This window comes from Argiope bruennichi, chromosome X2 (assembly GCF_947563725.1).
Source record: "Argiope bruennichi chromosome X2, qqArgBrue1.1, whole genome shotgun sequence".
In the NCBI taxonomy this organism is placed as follows: Eukaryota; Metazoa; Arthropoda; class Arachnida; order Araneae; family Araneidae; genus Argiope; species Argiope bruennichi.
The window spans coordinates 45,466,852-45,488,694 of record NC_079163.1 but is presented as its reverse complement, the minus strand read 5'-3'; the positions used below and the strand labels follow the sequence as shown (position 1 = coordinate 45,488,694).

Genomic DNA, 21,843 nt, shown 5'->3' with positions numbered 1-21,843 from the left:
CTAATATCCATCGCCTCATTCTTATTTTGTTTTGAAATGTGTAAATTTAAATTACGTTAGCAGTAGATATTTCCATGCTCGCTACGTTTCTATTCAAATGTTAACATTGCCATGCTATAATTATTTGTTTCAATGTCGTTGTTTTTCTAAATACTCAATATAACTTTGTTATGAGAGTGATGCAAAAGCAAGAAAGCAATATAAGTAATGCATAATCATAAAAAATGTAGTTTTGCACTTATATTTTTCTTTTTTGAGAACTTAACAATTTTTTTCTTTGTAAATGAAATAATTATAAGTTCATGATGATTTTTACTTTGCCCTTATTCTTGTATTTTTTCTGAACACTGAAGGTATCTGGAAAAGGAAATAGTGTATTCTTACTCTTCATAGATACATTTTTCCGAATACTTATGAAGATATGGCTATTTTTATTGTATCAAGTTTTATTCATAACAGTTCATAATAGTATATTAAAAAAACAGAGATTTTGTTTTCATTTATCGCTGATGAATTTGACGATTTCTCTCATGAATTCCTTAGATGTGTGCACCAAGTGATCTCTGTCTGCTACTTCAACAAGTTTTGCATTAGGGAATAGCTTTTTAATGTTGCTCTCATCTTCTCCTCTGAAATTAAAATGAATCTTTTAAAAAAATGAATCGAAATTTATCAAAATAGGGTTAATAAATCACAACACTTTATTTTCATAGATAGAGAAGGTATCTTAAAAGAGATCAGAAACTTGAAAGACAAATTTGGGATGTATAGCAATAAAGACTGTTATTCCCTGGTTCCAAATATAGATATAATAAGTAAATTCAAAATTATAATCAGAATTCAAGTCAAAAGGCCAGAATGAGTAGAAAATTTCAACCATTTTGGCTATGGAATGTTTACCATTGTTGCAGTTTTATCTATATGATAGTTTCCTAAACATTTACCCAAAAGAATCCTGAAGCAGATATTTGATGGTGAATTTTCCCCCTTTCTTCTGCTTTTCTCAAAATATTGCTTTTGATTATAGTATTTTTGGTTGTAAATGTTACTGGTGTAAGAAAAGACTAAGGCAAAAGAAATGTTTCATTTAATTTAATTAGATCGAATGAATTGTAAGATTTCTCAAGTAAATTGCCCTAACATGGGAAATCTCATGAATTAATCTCCATTTGACACACCTCAAGTAAATCTTGCCAGTTATACCATTACATCTCTTACAGGAGAAAAAATCTTTGTACTTTAGGGTATCCAAGATTTTGTTGTTGTTGTTGTGCAAAGACATTTCTATTTATAGGGACAGCCTATTTGAACATATTTTAATTAAAATCAACATTCGTTTAAATTTCAGAATATTTTTAAAAAAACTTATTTCATGTTCCCAGATGTGAGTGCTTGCAAATCAGTGACGTCTTGTTCGTGTTTAGTTGGCTGACAGACTCAACAATTTCCTTCTACCCTTCTTCCTTATTTAACCTCTCACTTCCAGCCGGGCGGTTTGGGGCTCTTTGGAAATTTTCCTGTAACCTCCAAGTCGGTCGGTTTCGGGCGCCTGTTGCGTTTTAGGGGAGTACTAAGCACTCCAGGACCTCCATGTTATCTCCGACAATCGCGGCTTTTTCATAGTAGTTTCCCCATTGGGGATAGATTCACGAAATAGGTTGTTTGGGCATTTTTTGTGTTTTGAAAGAGTTTCAAATTTCTATATTCACGTATTGTCATCTCAAAATTGGAAAGATTTTATGGCTATTTATAAAAGAAATTTTCCACTGAAGTTCTATGTTAACAATGAATGATATGTAAGGATATCGGCACTTTGTTTATTTTCCGGATAAGCATCAGAAGCTCATTTCAATATCAAGACTGTTGTAATAATATAAAGACAAATTATTGCATTGACTCTGCGGCCTATTCACATCGCAATTTTCCCCCAAAAGGGGTGGGGCACCTGTTACTGTGGAAGGAAGTCGTTTCATATTTCTAGCGTCTTATTCTGACTTCACAAGACCGTCGGAATTTTTGATGCCGAGTACAAACTGCAAATAGCAATAAATAGCATTAAAAGATCCAAAAAAGATTGGGAGTTTTCTTTTTTCCCTCCTTCATAGAGTGAGATAAGTTGTATAAATGGCGAATTCCTTGCACAAAGGCCATTCTGCAAATTTTTATTCAATTATGGATTTCTACTCTTTATTTTACATATTGTGAATCGTTTTTTATTTTTTTTTTATTATCATAATAATTTTTTATATTCAAACTCTTATTATTTTTTCATTATGAGTGAAAGTAAACTTGAATTCACTGATGAAGAAATTAAATCAATTTTACCTGCTACTGATGAAAGCGACACTGATCAGTCAAGCGAAGATGATGGTTGGCCAAAAAATGTTGTTTTAGCTGATCGTTTAAAACATTTTCTTACAATTCATTTATTTTTCTTATTTCATTGTAAAATGAAGTTTTAAAATCATTCCGTTTATTTCCTGAATTATTTTGATGTACAAAACAGCTAATCAGTAATATATAGCATATTATCTACTATTGACACACGATTGTTTTAATAGCATTTTTAAAGTTTAATAAGGATAAGATGAAAAATAAGGATTTTTTATTTGTGTATATTTGTCCCAACTTTTATTTCAATGATCAAAAAGTGATTTACTAAAAATTTACGCGTGATTCACTCATGCGTGAATTTATGGAAACTTTATGGAACTTTCGTTCAAAAATTCATTTTATTTCATTGTAATAAGATTTTAACTTAACCATACTATAGATATTTTAAAATAACATTTTAAAATCAGAAATTCAGCTCAAAAGTTTAGCATGACGGTTTATACTAAAAAAGTAATATTTATGTCAACTAAAGTAAAATGTCCAGGCTGAAAATTGAAGGGATGTATTTGCGAAATATATTTCGCTAAGTAATTTTTTTTCCCCTGGATATTATTGAACAGTTTTTTGTATGTCAGTATTAAATGAAGTTTTAAAAACATGTAATCTCATTTATCGAATTTCTTTGATAGATGAGATATATAACGTTTGACGTAATGTAGTTCTTTCTTTGACAAACATTTTAAAAGATCAGTAAAAATGAGTTGCAAAATAAATATTTTTTTGGAATGTATATTTATCTCACACTCTTTTTCGCTGATTTAAGTAAAAACAAGAATGTGTAAGTTTTTATAAAGAAAATGTGAAAACTTCTTTAAAAATTTAATTAAAAGTCTAAAAAATATCTTTGCATTACGATCGAAAATTCAAAATAATATTTTATATTCAAAAATTCAAAGAGCATAACAGTTTATATTAAAAAATGTAATACTGAAGATAATAAGTAAAAGAATTCTTAGCTGGATGTTAAAAGAACGCCTTATTTTCGAAATGTCTTGCAAATGGTGCTGTTTTCACGATTTTTTTTATTCAATGTATGTTTTTATTTCAGTATTAAATGAAGATTTAAAACATTATATTACTGAATTGTATTGACATCGATATCATGTAAAAAATATCCTAATTGCATTCATTGCACTTTGTATGTCATATATTACTATGTAAAAGAAATTACATTATAATATATGACGTATTATTTAATTTTGCCGAAAATTTGAATTAATATTCTAAAAGTATATCGAAAATTAGATGAAAAAAATAAAGATGTTTTGGAAATTGATATTAATGCCTGTTTTTATTTAAATAGTTTGAAAATCTAATATAAATTTTTTTTAAAAAAAACTATTTTTTAAATTATATTATACACTAAATATCAAATATTTGGTGATGAAAAAAAATACCCCCAAAAAATCGATGAACGAAACGCTTCACGCTAAAAAGTGTCATTACATTAGAATTAAACTCTTCGGCCGGTAGGAAAAGCAACTCGTGGTGGGAAAACCGCAAGGTAATTGCTCAGAGCAGAACGATGACAGATTTATTACTTCGGACCCCAGAAAATAACTACCCCTCAGCTTGGAAGAGTCCATGTCCTCCACAGACACGCCTAAAATATCTGGATGTTAAAGGGAGTGCCGCTTGAAAAGTGCTTGGATGTTAAAGAGATAAAGAACGTGCCCTGCGATCACAAAAGAAGGGGGTGGGGGAATTGCAACAGTAAATTGGAAAATAGTTACACTTGTCTCATGGAAGGGGATGTTCGTTTCCGACACTCTTTTCAAGGATAAAAGGGAGAGAGATATAAGTCCTTGACTTTATGTAGAGGGGTTGACAATGTTCTGTAGACTTCTGTTAATTCCCATTTTCTGACTGTACTCATTTATTAAACTACTAGTTTATACATCCTACGTTGCTCGCAATCAAAATACTTCGTTAGTAATAGTTTTAAAATTAAAAAAAAAATCATTCTTTATAAAATATTATAATATACGCAATATTTTTAGCGTTTCATGTTTTTAATTAAAATCAGAATGTCAATTGAACAAGATTATTTTTAAAAAATGCCGATGAAATTCCTTATTTCATAACCGTCCACATTTACTTAATTTATTCTTAAATTTGGAAAAAAAAAAAATTGGCGAAAATTAGAGAAAAATTACAAGGAAAGGAAACTGCATCATTGAAAAGGAAGAAGTTAGAATTTTAAGATGATATAAAAACATTTCTTATAGAATAGTTTGCTTCGAAGTTACTGCAGAAAAACGATAAAATTTCGATGTATTCTAATTGAATATTGTATTAACTTCCATACTTTCAAAAGTTAACAGTATTCTCTCTCTCTCTCTTTTTTTAAATAATAAGTTTACAAGATTTGATTCATTTCGGACCAGTTCTTAAGATCTATAACATATATACACAGCCGCAGTGACTGCATTTATATTAAGATTATAATTTGATTTCTCTCAAGATATTGGCAATTTTTTACTGAGTTTTTGAAGATAGTTTGACGAATAAAGAACACATAAATACAATTTTTAAAATTAAAAATGTATTTTTAAAAATTTTAATTTCCGAATGACTTAAAAAAATTTACCAGTTTTACATTTTCTCTATATATTAAAAGAAATTTTTTTTTTTTAAAAAATGTAACATAATTTCTAACAAAAGAATTAAGAAGTAAATAATAATTGAAAAATGAGTTTAATAGCAAGTACTAACAGGTATAAAAATAAATTATTGGACTTTAACACTTGCACATTTTAATCTTTTGCTCTGCTTGATTTTTTAAAAATGAATTAGAATCTTTCATTCTTTCCATCTCAATTATGAAATTTCTTTTTCTTGTAAGACATATGTAGCTTCAGGAAGGAACTTGTTAAGCAATTAAGTTCGATGAATTAAATTTAAACAAAGAAACATTTTCATTCTTAAATTTTAATGTATTAGCTCTTTTAAATATAAGCGTTATATATCGATACAAGTTATATAAACATTTCAATAATTACATAATTCAGATCATAAGTTCTTTCATGAAATTTAAGAACTGTCTTATTTTTATAACAAGAACACGAATTATTCGTTCCTGGAAAAAAAATTCGGGAGCTCCTTTATTTTCTTTCTTTTGAAAAATATGCAATTTTGATTTTCCTCAGTATCAGAATTCTAAAAAGCATTCTGCGTGATTCATAAGAATTGCTACTTTAAAAAAAGAAGATAAAATATCTTTTTGAAGAACTACATATATTTTTTAATGATTCCGTGACATTTTTTTTTTTTTTTTTTTTTTTTTTTTTTTGTATCTCAACGTTAGAAAAATATATACACTTCTGTAATTCAGATATGTCCATATTCTTTAATGTATATATTTAACGTTAGAAAAATATAAACATAAAAAATATAGTTTACTGAGTTTCCTTCCTCCTCAATAAAACGTGCGCCTTTCTAGAATAAGTTCTTAAGAACTTTGTTCTGAAGCATTGACAAGGAGCGTGTACACTCCCAAAAGGCAAATAGAGCAATTTCTTATTTGTACACACTGGAAACATTTACCAGGCTCTTGTAACTTGATAATACCCCACATCTGTTAAAAAGGGGGCTAAAATAGACTGACCCCCATAAATTTATGGCCGACGGCAACGGCAACGTCGTGATGTTTCGGAGTTCCGCGATGTGACAAAGTGGTCACGAGCACCTCCACTTCATAATTTGGAATAGATACTTTAATTTGTTAGTTTAGGGAAAAGTTAAATTTAATTGAACTAGTTTGGACGAGCGCAATAAAGCTCTAACGTCATGAAATTTGGTATTTAATTCATATTATTATTATTTTTGATACAATTAATTAATTTAAAAATAATATTTATATTATTTATGGGGTAAAATAGAACTTTAGTGGAATTACGTTGCACGTGCCATAACTATTGGGGCTTTTTTGGGAATAAACTTTCTGAAGGAAAAAATTTCAAGGAATTTCACGCGTGTAGCTCATCGTAGCTATCCGAGGTCAAAACAAATAATTTTGATAAATTTAATCCACCAGATTGGTAACAGAGTTAATTAATTCTCAGTTTTTTAACTGAGGGGAAATTGATATAGACATTGTCTATTGCAGCTCTAAGTCTTTTCCTAGAGCTGGGTACTGCAGGATCATATGTAGGTAGATTAAGTAACTTGTTACGAATCTGGGGCAGTTTTTCGAAGAAATTTATTGATGTTCTTCTAATAAATTCCGAAACAGGTTCAATTTTGAGATCGTCATGTAAGATCTTTCTCCTGATATACCAGGGGGCGTTAACAATCTTCATCAGGTGCCTATTTTGAAAAACTTGCAACCTCTTAATGTTTGTGGCTGATGTCGCCCCCCATATTTGGGAGCCGTACATCAGTATTGGTCTTAAAATAGCTTTGTAGAGCAGAAGCTTGAGCCTAATCGATAGCTTGCTCCTAGGAGAAATTAAGCTGTTGAGTTTAACACTCATTCTAGTAGCTTTGGTGAGGGCTGCTTTAATATGACTATTAAAGCTTAATTTTGCGTCTAAAATTAACCCTAAGTATTTGTATTCATTTACAAAGGGGACGGGTTGGCCGAAAATTTGGATAGGGGCTAGGTCAGGCATATTCACTTTTTTAGTATGGCCGAGGAAAGTTGTAAAATCACTCAATCCCCTCAGCTCCGATTGGCTAAATACCTCACGCTGTTACCAAGGGTTCAAGACAATGCTCTTCAAAACAGTTACTTTCAATCGAAGCAGCTACAAGACTGAACTAAAAATACTATAACTTGTATAGAACTAAACCTGCTTTGTGTGAGGTGAGTAATACAATACTTATTATTTGACTTTAATCTTGCATTAATTATTAATTTATAGAAACATGATATCTTTTAAATATATCTAAAAAAAGTTCTGCAAATATAAATCCTATTAAAATAAAAAATAAAATTTGTTGTATTTGAAAGCCTTAAAAATAATTGGGTTGAATTTATATATATATATATATATATATATATATATATATATATATATATATATATATATATATATATATATATATATATATATATATATATCATTTTAACATAATGTATTTGATTTTCGTCGGTTCTTCCACTTTCTAACATATTAAATTCTAATGAATCTTTTAAAAATGATTTTTTTTAAAAAAGAGAAAGTAAAAGAAACAGAATAGATCGTTAATATGTAAATAATAACCATAAATTGAAATGCCATGTTTTTCAGTTATATTATTTAAAACCTTGCAGATGAGAGCCTTATTAACTTACTTTAAATTCCTTCTCTTGGAATATCTGCCTTTTGCTTTATTTATAAATATATCTTACAAATGTTTCAGTATTAAACCTATGATCAAAAATTTGTTGACGCTTTTTATTAGTTTTTGTTTGGTAATTTGAGTATTTGATTTTAATTATTCTACTTTATTTTTAATCTTTTCTGAATTGATAATTGTAGAGCTTTGCATCAAGAAATCAAGATCATCTGAACTCTCTGGCTATTATAGCCAGTAAACATCAAATATTAAAAAAAAAAAAAAAATAACGAAATTTGCACCAAAAAATTAAAAAAAAGCTACATAAAGAAATTGCATGTAATAAATCAGCAGATATTATAATTATTACTTATTATAATTAGTTTTTATTAATTATATAAGCTAATTAATTTAAAATGCAAAATTGATTATTATGTGATATCTAGAAGCTAAATTTGAGAAATGTTACTTGCCCCCCTGTTGGATATATCTTGTCCCCCCCCATCAGAAAATTGCTGCTGCCGCCGCCTCTGTATTTTATATATGAACAATCTTAAAATTTTGCAAAATTAAATAATTTTAAAAAGTGAAAAGTTTAATTATTAGATTAAAAACATTGTTTACTGTTATCATTTCAAGGCAATTCTTTGATTTGAGTATTACGAAAAAGTGCTAATGATGAAATAAAAAACAAATAATTAATAGTAATATTTTTATAAATAATAAATTTACCTAAGCTAATCAAACAGTTTCAGCAATATTAAAAATTAACTCTTTCAGTTTAAAATTTAGGAATTATTCCATTAATATGTTAATAACATTGACAGCTATTTTGAATTTTGAGGGCAATAATATAAATATCTAATTTATCATTTTTACGGGTTAGCTAAATTCTGCAGTAATTTTTGACATTTATAATTTTACAGAAATCAAACTTTCCGTTATGCGGAAATTGTGCATTTCCTTCCTTGTTTTAAGAGAAGTAAGAAAGGTTGAGCATTTGATAAACCATAACTTTTCATTCATTATTTTATTTTACTTATATTACCAGGGAGACATGAATCACATTGATTTTTAGAGAATGGCGAGTGTGTTTCATGTCTCCCTGACTACATTATATCACTGTTCCAAACGCTATTTCTGATGAGAAAGGTCTAAGTCTTATATATGCTAGAATTTTCACTTTTTAAAAGTTGTATATCGTACCTTTTATATCAAAATGTTGTACGTCAAATTGGCGATATGAGTTTTATTGATACATAGCCCTTGTATAGGTAAATCACATCTGCTCTCAAAAAATTGCATGAGAACAGCTGGTAGATCTCAAGTTACGTATAAAAAATGTCGTTGCCGCAAGCGGCTTCATTATTATATCAAAATATCGTATCTGATATGTAATTTTTACGTACCACATTTTGACACAACAGTGAAGATAAAGTGAGAAGAAGCAGAAAATGTTTAAACCCAGAATCTATTTACCAAACCTATACAATCAGTTGGAGGATAAAAGTCTCCGATTGAGGCATAGGTGAATGTTGGGAATATATGGAATAATGAGGGGACTTGGAATATATGAGGAATAAATTAGTTTTAACTCTGAAGCGTTAGTAATTTTTGGTCTTGTCAGACGAATTCTTCATCAAGAATCGCATATGTATAATCAACATTCATTCAAGTCCTTGTTAATTTAGTTACGTTTTTTGATAAAAATGATTGTTTGACTTTGAAAAATATACTTACACTTTAAAATTGGATTTACCACCGTAAATAAAAAGTGCTGGTCCATCAAAACGACCAGAACTTTCGTTCAATAATTCATCAGGATTACTCAAAAGTGCGTCCAGTAATATAGAATTAAACCTCCATTTGCATTTTCCATCGGAACACTTGATTGGTATAACTCTAAGGTCATCCATTTTGAAAGACAAATCTACCTGTAAGAAAAATAAATTATTCTTGGCGCATTCGTAATACTCACAATCATATTGATTTTTGCGACTAAAGTGTATGTAACACCAAATCAGCGCTTAAAATTTTGAATCATGTGTTCTTTTGGCAGTGCTGAGCTAAATTAATTATATTTTCATAAAACTATTTCATATTCTTTATAATATAATTATAGCATCGCATCTAATCCTACACTTTATTTTTTAAAACTTTTTAACAAGCGCTGCATATTTGAAAATCAGAAAAACATTTCAATTTTAAGTAATTGAAATATTATTAAATATCAAAAGTAATATTTTAATTTTAAATAATTAAAATATTATTATTGTAATTAATTATTCATTTAAAATAATCAATAAATATATCAGTTAATTATTTAAAATTAGTATATGGTTAATGAGTGGTTCAATAATTTCATTAATCAATTAATGAATTAATTTTTTCTTTATAAGACCCATTACGACATGGGTAATAACAAGAATATAATTAAGTTTTACGAAATCTTTTCTAGAGTAAATATGAAAAAAAAAAAAAAAAAAAAAAAAAAAAAAATTCATTTTACCTTTTCCAGGCGTTCATTTAAGATTTTTAAGAACGCTTTTTTTGCTTCTATCTCCGAGACTCCTTGAGGTATGTCTTTTTCTAGGTCTTTCATCACTTTACTATAAAATTGTACCTCTTGCAGACCTTCAGAAGAAATACCATTTGCTCTCATGTCTTCCACAATAATTTTCTCGACTCTTTCTGGCTGTTTATAGAGCATTCAAACATTACTACAAACTTAAAGCTAAAACGTGGGTGAGAGGGAGGGAAATACATCACCTGGTAATAATTGTTATCATGTGAGAACATGATGTTGTTTTGGTTAGGGGGGTATTGAAGCTCGAAATAGCGTAGGCAATGAATATTGAAATCGCGTGATGAATAAAGCTTAATGAATAAAGCTTAAATGGCAATTTTCATCATCATCTTTTAATCGCATATATTTTTTTACCTGCTTTTACCAGTATTGCTTTATTATTACGTATGCTTCTTTGACATCAGATGCGTTTTTAAAAGGCTGACGTAGAACTATGACATCATAGCTGTTATTTCATCTCAAAATCGGTCGTACTCCAAAACTTTATTTGCTAGCTAGAAAGAGTAAAAATGGAAGTTTAAAAAAATTACCATTATATATATATATATATATAAAGAGAGGGGGGGGATAGAGACCGATAGAGAAGTCTCGTGATTGTTTCAAACCGGTTTAAACTGGTTAATGATTCAAATTAATTCAGATAAATAATGACTTGAAAAATAATAATGTTCTCACATGATTTGAAATTTGCGATCGTAGATTTCATTTTAATTAATTTTATTTTAATTTAAAATTTATATTTTTGACTTTGCAATTATTGTGAAAGAAATTTAAAAGAATGTGCTTCGTTCTTAATAATATTGACAGTGCTTAAAAATTTATTTGTTCATTGTGATTTCTGAATGATTTGTTTATGGATTGCAAATTCATGAATAATAGCAATACTATACGATTATAAAATTTATTTTAAATTACGTTTTAGCATTTCATAAAATAAGAGCAAAACGCTGACTTTCTAAACAACAATACTCTATGAGAGTCAGAAAATATTTCGGTCTATAGACCTAAACTTGTTCCTTACAATGCTTTTAAAAACTATATGAGATCCATAAATATAATATTATAGATAAGGATATTTAAAATAAGGAAAGAAGAAAAACTGCTATCATATATAGCTTCTACTTCAAATTATTACCTCAGGATTTTCCTAAATGTTCCGTCTTACTTTGATAAACCAAAAACATTTCTTTATCAGTGTAATTTTTTCTTTATTGGTATAATATATGTAAATTTAAAAACACCACCATACACGATTTTCTTATTTATATTTTTAATATCTTTATTATTATTATTATTATTATTATTATTTTATATTATTATTATTATTCTTATTATTATTTTATATTATTATTATTATTCTTATTATTATTTTATATTATTATTATTATTCTTATTTTATATTATTATTATTATTATTATTTTATATTATTATTATTTTGTATTATTATTTTATATTATTATTATTTTGTATTATTATTGTTATTTTCTTTTTTTATATTATAATTGCAAGAACATGCTCATTCCCCATTGGTTTATTCAAATAATATAGATTCTGAAGACTATTAAGAATTTTTTCGTAGTCTACACTCCCAGCCTTATTTCTACCTTCGATTCAGTTATTCCTTTAAATATATGAAAGTTCAAATAAATAACTTAGGCACTAATTACTTATTACACTTCGATAATTTGCGATGGCAAAGTGCATTTGTTTGGAAACACGTATGATGAAACAAGATTTTCTTTCGACGCTTGTTTCTTAATTCCTAAGATCATTTAACTTACGTAAGTTAATGCTAAGTGAACAGCTACTTTTCCTCCCATACTGTGACCAAGTACAATTGCTTTTTGAGCTTTGAGTCGATCTATCAAATGTTTTACGTCTTCAGTCATGGCCTCAACATCATACTCGTCGCTATTCCAAGGGCTCTCACCATGATTTCGTAAATCTGCAATGCAAACCTAAAATCGAAATAGACAAAAATTTAAAAAAAAAAAATTAATTTTTCATTAATTTGCTTCTAAATATAAAGGAAAAAGAAGGAAAAACCTTTATCGTTAAGCTTTATTTGAACTTTTTTTAACTATATGCTTCAGTTATTTTTATTTGATAGAAATTATTTTTATTTGAATGTATGAAATATATTAAAAGGGAAAACTTCAAAGTAAACAGGGTGTTTCCACAACATTGACATTGGCTTTCATTCTTTAAATCTTAAGTGTAGACATGTATTATACATTGCGAAGTTAAGTAAAAAAGGTACATATTTTTATGAATCGATTAAAATTGAATAAAAATAAAATTTAAATTTTTATACGACTCCTTTATAAAAAAAATTTCACTACGTAAAATGTGTCTCAAGCAAAAATGAGATGATGTAAAAAATTTTACCATTATATCATAAAATGTCTCAGAGATGCGTTTGAACTAAGATGGTGAGGGGTTAATAATAAAATAAAATCCAAATATTTACAGCTAGAGTGCAAATTGCTTGACGCAGAAATGCAGCATAAGTAAATAAAATATGTCTCGTTTCTTTACTTTTATTTACAAATTTTCAATGAATAGTGAAAAATACCTTAAAAACTTATATGGTAAATTATAGAATAAAACTTAGATCTGACACAACCAAAATGAAAATTAAAACAGCTTAGAAATGCTTACATATGCAAAGATCTGCCTCCGATTGGGCATCACATTATCACAAGCACATCATTAGTTGAGAAAGTCGTTTGTACTCTGCCATTGAATAGCATCGCTTAAGTAATATACGTCTATAACCAATGCTTAAAGAATAAAAGCTGAGGTTAATGTTTTTGGAACACCTGGTATAATAATATATTAAAATTTAATAGCAATGTGAATATTACTTAAAATACCAAAGAAAAATAACAAAGTATTTATGCTGATTCTAACCTTTATTTTAAATTCTTTTTCCAACTATTATCTCTTTCCAACGTTTTCATTTTTGTAATAACTGAAATATCTACCATTAATCTAGAGGAAATTAGTTAATTATGTAATTTGTTTCTAATTGTAACCATTTTTCCTGACTGTATACTCCTAAGTACGAAGGTTGTTAGGGCATTAATATAGAGGAAATTAGTTAATTATGTAATTTGTTTCTAATTGTAACCATTTTTCCTGACTGTATACTCCTAAGTACGAAGGTTGTTAGGGCATTAATCTAGAGGAAATTAGTTAATTATGTAATTTGTTTCTAATTGTAACCATTTTTCCTGACTGTATACTCCTAAGTACGAAGGTTGTTAGGAAATAATGTTCCGTTACTGTGTAAAAGAAAAGGGGTGACACATGTCAACAAAAATACGTATCTAATAACGGTCTACAAATATTACACTAGTTTCGAGGTTATTACCCAGAACATAAAAACATTTGTCGTATCGATAAACAAGCTTTTGTATGCCAACATCATAAAAAAACGTTGCCTGTGGCGTAAGCCAATACAAAATCAAATGTCAAAACCATCTATACCGGTGCTTACGGTGCAGTATTGCAAAACTTCAAAAGTGCATTTCAAAATAAGATGAAACTTATTTAGTGAGGATATTATTGCAGGGCAATACTAGCCCACATTCCACTTTTGTCACTCAGTAACTCATCGAGTCCTTCAATAGGGAGCAAATAAATCATTCACTGTATAACCCAGATCTGGGTCCCTACTAACTTTCGCCTATTTCTGCACTTATAGCAATTCTTGAGTGGCTAGAGTTTATTAGATGGCAATAAGGGAGTGAAAAATGCCATTATATCCTAGCTAACCTAGGGCGGCAATCTAGATGACATACAAGCCTTGTTTCTCGATAAGATAAATGCCTTATTGTGCTCAGGTAAAGAGTAGTGTAATGTTTATGAATCGTTCTTAAATATATATCTATGTTCCCATCATTCCCCATTTTGTTTTACACAATAACGGATCTTTCGGAATGACTATCGTAATTTTGATATTAGATGGATTCAGATATTTTAGGAATACATATGCAGCAAGAATTTAAAATTTAATTAGTACTTAGCTACTCACTTTCTTTTTAGTGTCTAGAGCTAAAACTTCGAAAAAACCGTGCCAGGATTCTTTGTTTCCGCTCAAACCATGAAGCAAAATAATAGGCACATCATCTGGTCTAATTTCTTGATGGTCCGCAGGAATAACAGCCATACAAGAATATTTCAGTTCCACGGGTTGGGGCCTGGAAAAAATATTAACCATTCATTTGAATTTTAAACTTAACTATAGATGCTTTTATATTGGTCGAATTTATAGTGTTCCGAGAAACTTATCGTATCGACACAAATCAGTTTTATGCAGGAACGAACGGCAAGAAAGTTATGCGTGCGCGATAGTAGGCTCTGTTTGGCCTAAAAAGGTGATTACGATAGTATGAGTCAATACCCCAAACATAGATGGAGCAATAGTCAGATGAATTTTTATAGGCGTATCGACTGATCATTTCATGTATGTGGTGCTTGAAAGCAATTGACAGGCAGCTGTGAGGTCATACCACGCAAGGAGACCTAAAGGACATATGCCATACCATGAACTCTATTTCCTTGTTTTCAACACGAATGATTAACATGGGTGAAAAGATCACCTGGTCTTGCCACTCTCCATCCACATACACACTGAGCTTCTCCTGTGGGGATCTTTCATGTATTGTGTACCAGATCAACATAAATACAGATGTGGATCCTTCTGCAAGAATGATTGAAGCAGCAATTCATGTCAATGAAATACCTGTAATGCCTCTACGCTGTTGCGAATCTTATATTTCTGCAGAATGTAACAATTTTGATCATGTGTTGTATAACATTACGTAAACACAGCTTGATAAATCTTGTTCATAAACCATTTTGTATTCCTTTATTTAAATTGTTCTTACATCACTAATGGGAAAAATTGACATGAAGGCAAAATTAACAGGCTAGTGATAAAAAAATTGGCATCATGTATAAGCTGATTTGTATTAGTGCCTCAAATGATCCTAAAGTCTATCGGCATCCGTATATATTTATAACCATCACTGATATTATCATCTTTTTATCAAGACATACTTGCGCTTAGCCTTTTTGTCAAAAAAAAACAAAAAAAAAACCGCGCAGTGAAAAATTTAATTTGAAAACATTAATTAATTTTTTTTTTGAAATATTCATTAATAGGATGTGCCTAGGAAATGATGATAGTTCTAGAAAAAAGATAAATGCAGAAACTAGATATTGACCATTCTTTTTGGGGATAAATTAATATAGTTTAAGTGAAATATGAAACCATTAAAGAAATATTTTTTTGTCTTGATTTTTTTTATTATTATTTTAGTGAGAACAAGAGTATATTCATAACTTATAACGAAGTCGGATGCTATTGAAAAGAAAATGATTACAGGGAAGAATGTTTCTAACTTTTACATATTGTACTTTTGACCATTTCTGTTTGTGCTGACAACTAGTGACAACAAGTGTATTTAGTATAAAGATCATTCACTAGCTGCTTAATTTAGCTTGCTGTTTGAAAAAGATTAATTAACTAATTAATTGCTGAATTAAACAATTTATCTGATTTCACCTCCAAAAAGTCAGAAATACAAGCATTATTTTGCCTCATAACCTTTCTTAATACCATTGAATATTATATTAGTATAGGCATATAGTAAACAGACTAATAATTTTATTAAATGTACACTCTATTCTTTCTTTCCTTAATCGAAAATAAGTTAGAGAATTTTAATTGTAAAACTGGACCATGTTGTGATTTTAACCATGATGTGCCGTACTTTTGACCAAATCAGATGTACAATACTTCCAATTTAAAGGAAACTAAGAATACTTGGATGTTGGCTGCTGTTAATGCCATCTGACACACGCTTATCATTTACTTCTATTATCTAATTTCATGATCCGCTCTCAAGTATAGCTAAAAGATAATAGAGAAGGGGTAATGTGATTTGATTGAGTGTCCGAATCACAGGCGTGAGTCATGAGATGAAACAGGAATTTTGAATTTTAAGAATAATTCATTAGTAATTTTTCTTTTAGCACAGATTAAAATAAATTATATACATGAATAGAAATTGATAGGTTAAATCAATGTTTAAGAATAAAAAGTTTTATATCAAAGCAATAATTAATCTAGCCGTATTTATTTTAAAAAATATGCAAAATCTATAATGATGATATTTTTTTAAGATTATTGAAAGATTTCACAGTCAAAGTTTTATTAAAGTAGCATTCAAATAGATGGCAATATTCAATAGCAATATTTTAAAATTCAATGGTATAACAAAATATTTTCCGAATATATTATCATTGCAGCATGCTATTTTAATAGTTTCAGAAATCATTTATCAAATATCGATTGGTTTAATTGAATTTCGTTTCCATATAGTGGCAACATTTTGTTGTAAATATAAGTTAAAATTTTAAAGATTATTTAATGTTCATAAAAATGAAATATAACTTAACGATTAAAAAGTAAAAAATTATTAAAATTTAAAAAAAATTAAGAACGCTTATAAAATTTTTTGTTTTTAAAAACCGTTTGAATAAAATTAAATTTTTGCTTTTAAAAGTGAAACAAAAACTTTCTTTACCTTTATCTTTGTAAGTCCATAACAGATTTTTCTAAATTGTGTCTTATTTGCTGAAAGTGCTATTGAGCAGTCAGTTACTTTTAACACGCCTTCATTTAACTTGGCTTGTTTCATGTTTGTAAGGAATGCATTATTTAACAAATTTTTCTACTCCCTATCTGACATGATAGATTTTAAAATTTTGTAACCTTTGTGTTTTTGGTGGTAGTATATTATTTTACTATTTTCAAACTTATATATCATTTAATCTATTTATAAAATTTGAGTTGCCTTGTCGAATGCCATCTAGCAGTGAATTTAAGAAAAGTATTGATTATAATAAGGAATTATAAGCTTTAGACTAGAAAATGGAAAATAATTGAAACAATAAATCTAATATTATAAGTAAGCTATTAATAATTTGGTTTTAAAAACGATTTTTATTTCATTTATTTTTTACCTATAGCTAGTATCAAACTTTGACATAAGAAAACTTCAACTTACATACAAATTTTCTGCAAAAATGCCATCTTCAGTCGAAATACAAAATCTACAAAAAATCCCTACAGTTAAAATGTCAGTACGACTATTACTAAACGCAGAAGTTGAATTCTTTACTTGTGACCTTGGCTGCTTTCTACATATACGGAAATATGTACTTTTAAAAGGATGATTTATTCCATTCCAACGATAACATATTATTTTTTCTAAATCTTCCTCTAACTCCATAAACTCTCCTTCATTTAGGTAAGCTGAATCTAAAATATTGTTTCCGTCTATGTTTGATATGCATAATGATAAACCTAACGATTTCCACTGAATAATATTTCCACATAATATTATTGTAAGAGTTTAAATTGATTTTTTATCAAGAGTTTGGTCGCAATAAATTCCATTTTTTATAAATTTCTATCGAGAAAATGAGTTTGGTTTACAAACCGCCAAAAACGAGTTTATGTCTTAAATTCTTTAATTGCAATAATAAAACAAAAAGCAAAAATAAGAAACAGAGAAACAGTTTTAAAAAATAAGGGAGAAAATTCTTTTTAAAAGATTTTTTTATTATTATTAATTCGAAATTTTTTTTCTTTACTCAATTTACATGAAAAACTTTTGGAGAAAAAATTTTATGACTAACTTACTTTGCAGCTGAAACAGGAGTTGATAACGATGTTTGCATGAGTGAAGATAAACAAACCAGAACGGAAAGCAGCAACATTTTCAGCTAGAATAAAATTAATTATCTAGTATTTCTGTGTAGCTCAAACATTAAAATGTCTATACTAATAAGCTCTCATATTTCTTAACAAAGGAGAAAAAAAAAAAAATTGTAAAAAAAATTTTTGTGAACATCTCATTTAATTTTAACAAATTAAAACTCGAAATTATTCACCTTTTTTAGTTCGGCGATGTTCTTTGGCATAATTAGAGTAATCTGTTATTAATAATCAATAGATAATTCTCTTATTCATAATGGATGAACGGCATAACTTTTATTCATAAGTGATTGCCATCACTTTCACTTGCAATTACGTGTTTCGAAATGGGAACAATCTGGATACAATTGAATAATGAAAGAAAATATAATGATCTGGATGAAAGGAATAACTCTAAATATGAAGTTTTTCTAAATTATTTTTCAATGTTTACAATGTTCAATGTTTATTTTTTATAAGCAAATAATAATTTGGAATGAAGGGGGTTAAATCAATAATTATTAGAGTAGGTAAAATCTAAATGACATATGTGTTATATTGGTTTATAGTGTTTTCCTAGTGTAGAATTTATAGTTATATTGGTTTATAGTGAAAAAAAATACTCTTCGGAGCATTTAGTTTTTTTCTGCAATATGAGAGAATGAGCAATATGTTAATTTCATGAAAAATATTTTAAAATCTTATAATTTTATATTAATTGCTTGAATTATTTGTAGTAATATGTCTCATATTACAGATATTTAGCACACAAAGCTTTCATATGGTTAACTTTAAAATCAATACCTAAAAGAACTGAAAGGGGAAAAAATGGCTTGAAATAAATATGTTTCACTACCCCTAAGATAATTCAATTGTATGAGTATTCCATTTCAAAGTTATGAAATTGTTAGTTTGAAGCGAAGCTCGAAATTTTCAGCTTCTTCAGATGAAAAGAAAACTATGTAAGCCGGTACTCCAAGCTCCAAACTTCCATGCTGCATCAAAGTTGGGACTTTCGACTCAATGGAAAATTTATTGATGTAACTTTCGTTAATAAAGTTAATATCCTGCCTTATTTTCAGTGGCATTGATTTTCAGTGTGAGGAGCGTCTAGCCCTGAAAGGTATATATCAAAAATATAAGATATCAGCAGCCGAAAAATGCTGCCCTGAAAAATTCAAAATTAAATAAATCTTCTATATGAATTATTATTTTTCCATTTATTTCACTGAGCAGATTTTAAAAGTGAGTAAATTTTTATTACTATCTGTGTATGTATTGGTGTATGCAATTTATAAAAATAGGCTAACAAAGCATATCTGAATTTTGTAATGTTCTTAATGATCTTCTATAACAGTTTAAAAAAGGAATATGGAGTTTTATTTACAATTTAATATTTAAATAATATTTTAATATTTAAGTATAAATATTTTTTTAATATTTAATATGAACTTTTTCGACTTTCGTTTCGTAAATACATCTCAATAATAATTAACCAAACAGAAAAACAATTTTATTATTTTTATCAAGTTACCAAAGAAAATTCTTTTAACCGACGATTTCTTTTATTTTTCAAATTTCAGTATTGTAAATGAATTTAAGAAGTGCTACGAAAATAATATTAAAATTAACTTTTAAGTGTAGCATTAGTTAATTTATTAAAACTGTAATCTTTTAATCATACTTACCTACTTCTATTAGAACTTAATATAAAATTAATTTTATAATTTTTACTAACAAATTAGTCAATTTTTTAAAAATAATTGATATACAAAAGGCGTGTTTATGCATGTCTGCGAAATGTAATGTTAAAAATATTCTTCGTCACAGTTTATATCGTTTAAAAAACCATATGTGGATTATGTAAGCAAATAATTCTATCTACATTATTATTATCTATTATAAATTATTCCAACGAGAGCAAATTATTTTATAGCAACTATTACGATGATTTATAATATTGTAAATATTAGACCATAAACCAATTTTTGTACATCATCATTGCGCTATTAAGATAGCTATTTTTATATAATATTCTTAAAATGTATTCAATTTTGGAAAATCAGTTAGAGATTAAATTACTTACCTTTTGTGTCAGTATCTGTTTCTGTTACAATGAATCGGAAAGACAAATTATCTACACAATATATAAAGGAAACTTTCAATATGCCGATTCTCAGTGCATAGATGGAAAAATTGTTGACACTTATATATGAATTCTTCTTCTTATCACACAGATAATAAGAACAATTTTTCTGTTTGATAAAAAGAAGCTTATGATTTTTAATTCTTGATTGGAAAACTCTAGAGATTTCTGATTTCTAATGGCATATTTTATCTAATAAAAATGCTGACTACTCTGCGTCCGCGAAAAATACTGTTTAAATTTATAATGTCCTTCATACATAAAACAGTATGCATAAATTTATAAACAGAATGTTATAAATTTATGCCTACTGTTTTCAGCATCACATTAAAAAAAATACGTATATATATTTGTTAAAAGTCAATAAATGTTTCAATGTTTTGAAAATATTTCATGCTTATTTTTAATTAAAAAGTAACTACCCTTTATTTTTTTTTTAAATTTTCTGTTTAAAAACATAATATAATAATTCTTTAATTTTAAAAAAAATATATATATAAGATCTATTTGTTTTCGAAAAGCATTTTCAGTTTATAATTTTAGCTGTACAAAGATAAAAGCCGTCTTAATAGTGAAAGCAAAAATTCATATTACAGTTATATGCTTTTAAATCTATGGCACTAGTTAGAGTCAAAGTGCCTCCTTGTAAAACTATTGTTGCATATCCCAAACATCGTTGCAACATTTTTAAGATAGTAATATAAAGAAAATCGGTCAATATTTCTTTGCCTAATATCCTTGGGTTAAATAGGCATGTTTTCCACATATTGCACTAACAAATGATAGCTTTATCCCTTTATTTTAATAAAATGGCTTCTTATTGCAGTTTTATAATTTAAAATTTATTGACTTTAGGGGATCAAAATATTTGCTGCCGTTTCTCAAATATATATATATATATATATATATATATATATATTCGTCTGGAGAACATTTTCAAAATGATTACGAATATATAAATAAATAAATAAAATAACTTTTTAGACTTTTGTGAAAGTTTCTTAATTTAAGAAGAAACTATTAAAGAATGTATGTTTTAAGAATAATATTGCAAAAGAAGCAAATCACCACAGGCGGTTGAAATTCTTATTAATTTATTTTCGATACAAGATATTTTCTAATGCAACTAATTTGAATTTCAAAAGTAAACCAATAGAGGACGCCACGAGCATTACATACAATAATTCTATTATGAAGGGTTTTTACATAAACCGTGGAGATTTCAAATCCACTTGTTAATTTTATCATGTGATTTTGACATGCCCTCAATCTCTTAGAATAATAGAGATAAATATGTATGAAGATAAGAGCGGCAGGTTGGAGTTATAGGAGGGGAAAAACAATCTACCACAAAACAAAATCCTCGACAATGTATAGATTAGTTAGATATTGATATTAATAATATCTTTTTATCCACTTAATAATGTTGATAAAAAAATAACATTTTAAATGCTCATACGTAAATAATTACGTAAAAATTTAAAAATAATTTTATCAAGCAATAAATTGTATTTAAAAATGAAAACCTCCTCCCAAAGACAATATGGATTATGCGCTAGAATTATTGAGAGAATAACAATTTATAGTTCTTCGTAAATATTTTTTATCGGCACTATAATTAATTTTGACAGTATAATGCGAAATAATAATAACAAGAATAGATGATGTATAGTTAAATG

The 21,843-nt window shown here is 27.8% G+C and overlaps 1 protein-coding gene across 2 annotated transcripts; it reads right to left on the bottom strand.

The window, feature by feature from the left end:
- Positions 1 to 408: 408 nt before the first annotated feature.
- On the bottom strand, positions 409 to 20,201 carry LOC129960457 (protein ABHD11-like). Of its 2 annotated transcripts, XM_056073905.1 has the most exons (7): positions 20,105 to 20,201; positions 17,965 to 18,047; positions 14,284 to 14,449; positions 12,026 to 12,202; positions 10,166 to 10,351; positions 9,397 to 9,590; positions 409 to 629 (listed from the first exon to the last, which is right to left on the bottom strand). In XM_056073905.1, exons 2-7 carry the CDS (start codon positions 18,039 to 18,041, stop codon positions 497 to 499), a joined length of 933 nt encoding a protein of 310 aa, XP_055929880.1. In that variant the 5' UTR covers positions 18,042 to 18,047; positions 20,105 to 20,201; the 3' UTR covers positions 409 to 496. The 2 variants fall into 2 exon arrangements, with proteins under 2 accessions (XP_055929880.1, XP_055929881.1); XM_056073906.1 differs by lacking the exons at positions 17,965 to 18,047; positions 20,105 to 20,201 and adding an exon at positions 17,327 to 17,447.
- Positions 20,202 to 21,843: the final 1,642 nt, after the last annotated feature.

Bases quoted from the DNA above. Each gene is read 5' to 3' on its own strand.
- LOC129960457 (XM_056073905.1), bottom strand. From the start codon at position 18,041: ATGTTGCTGCTTTCCGTTCTGGTTTGTTTATCTTCACTCATGCAAACA. The intron at 10,352-12,025 runs GTAAGTTAAATG...CTCTATAAACAG, and splicing joins TTCACTTAGCATTAACTTAC to CCAGAAAGAGTCGAGAAAAT. The intron at 9,591-10,165 runs GTAAAATGAATT...TTTTTCTTACAG, and splicing joins TAAATGAACGCCTGGAAAAG to GTAGATTTGTCTTTCAAAAT.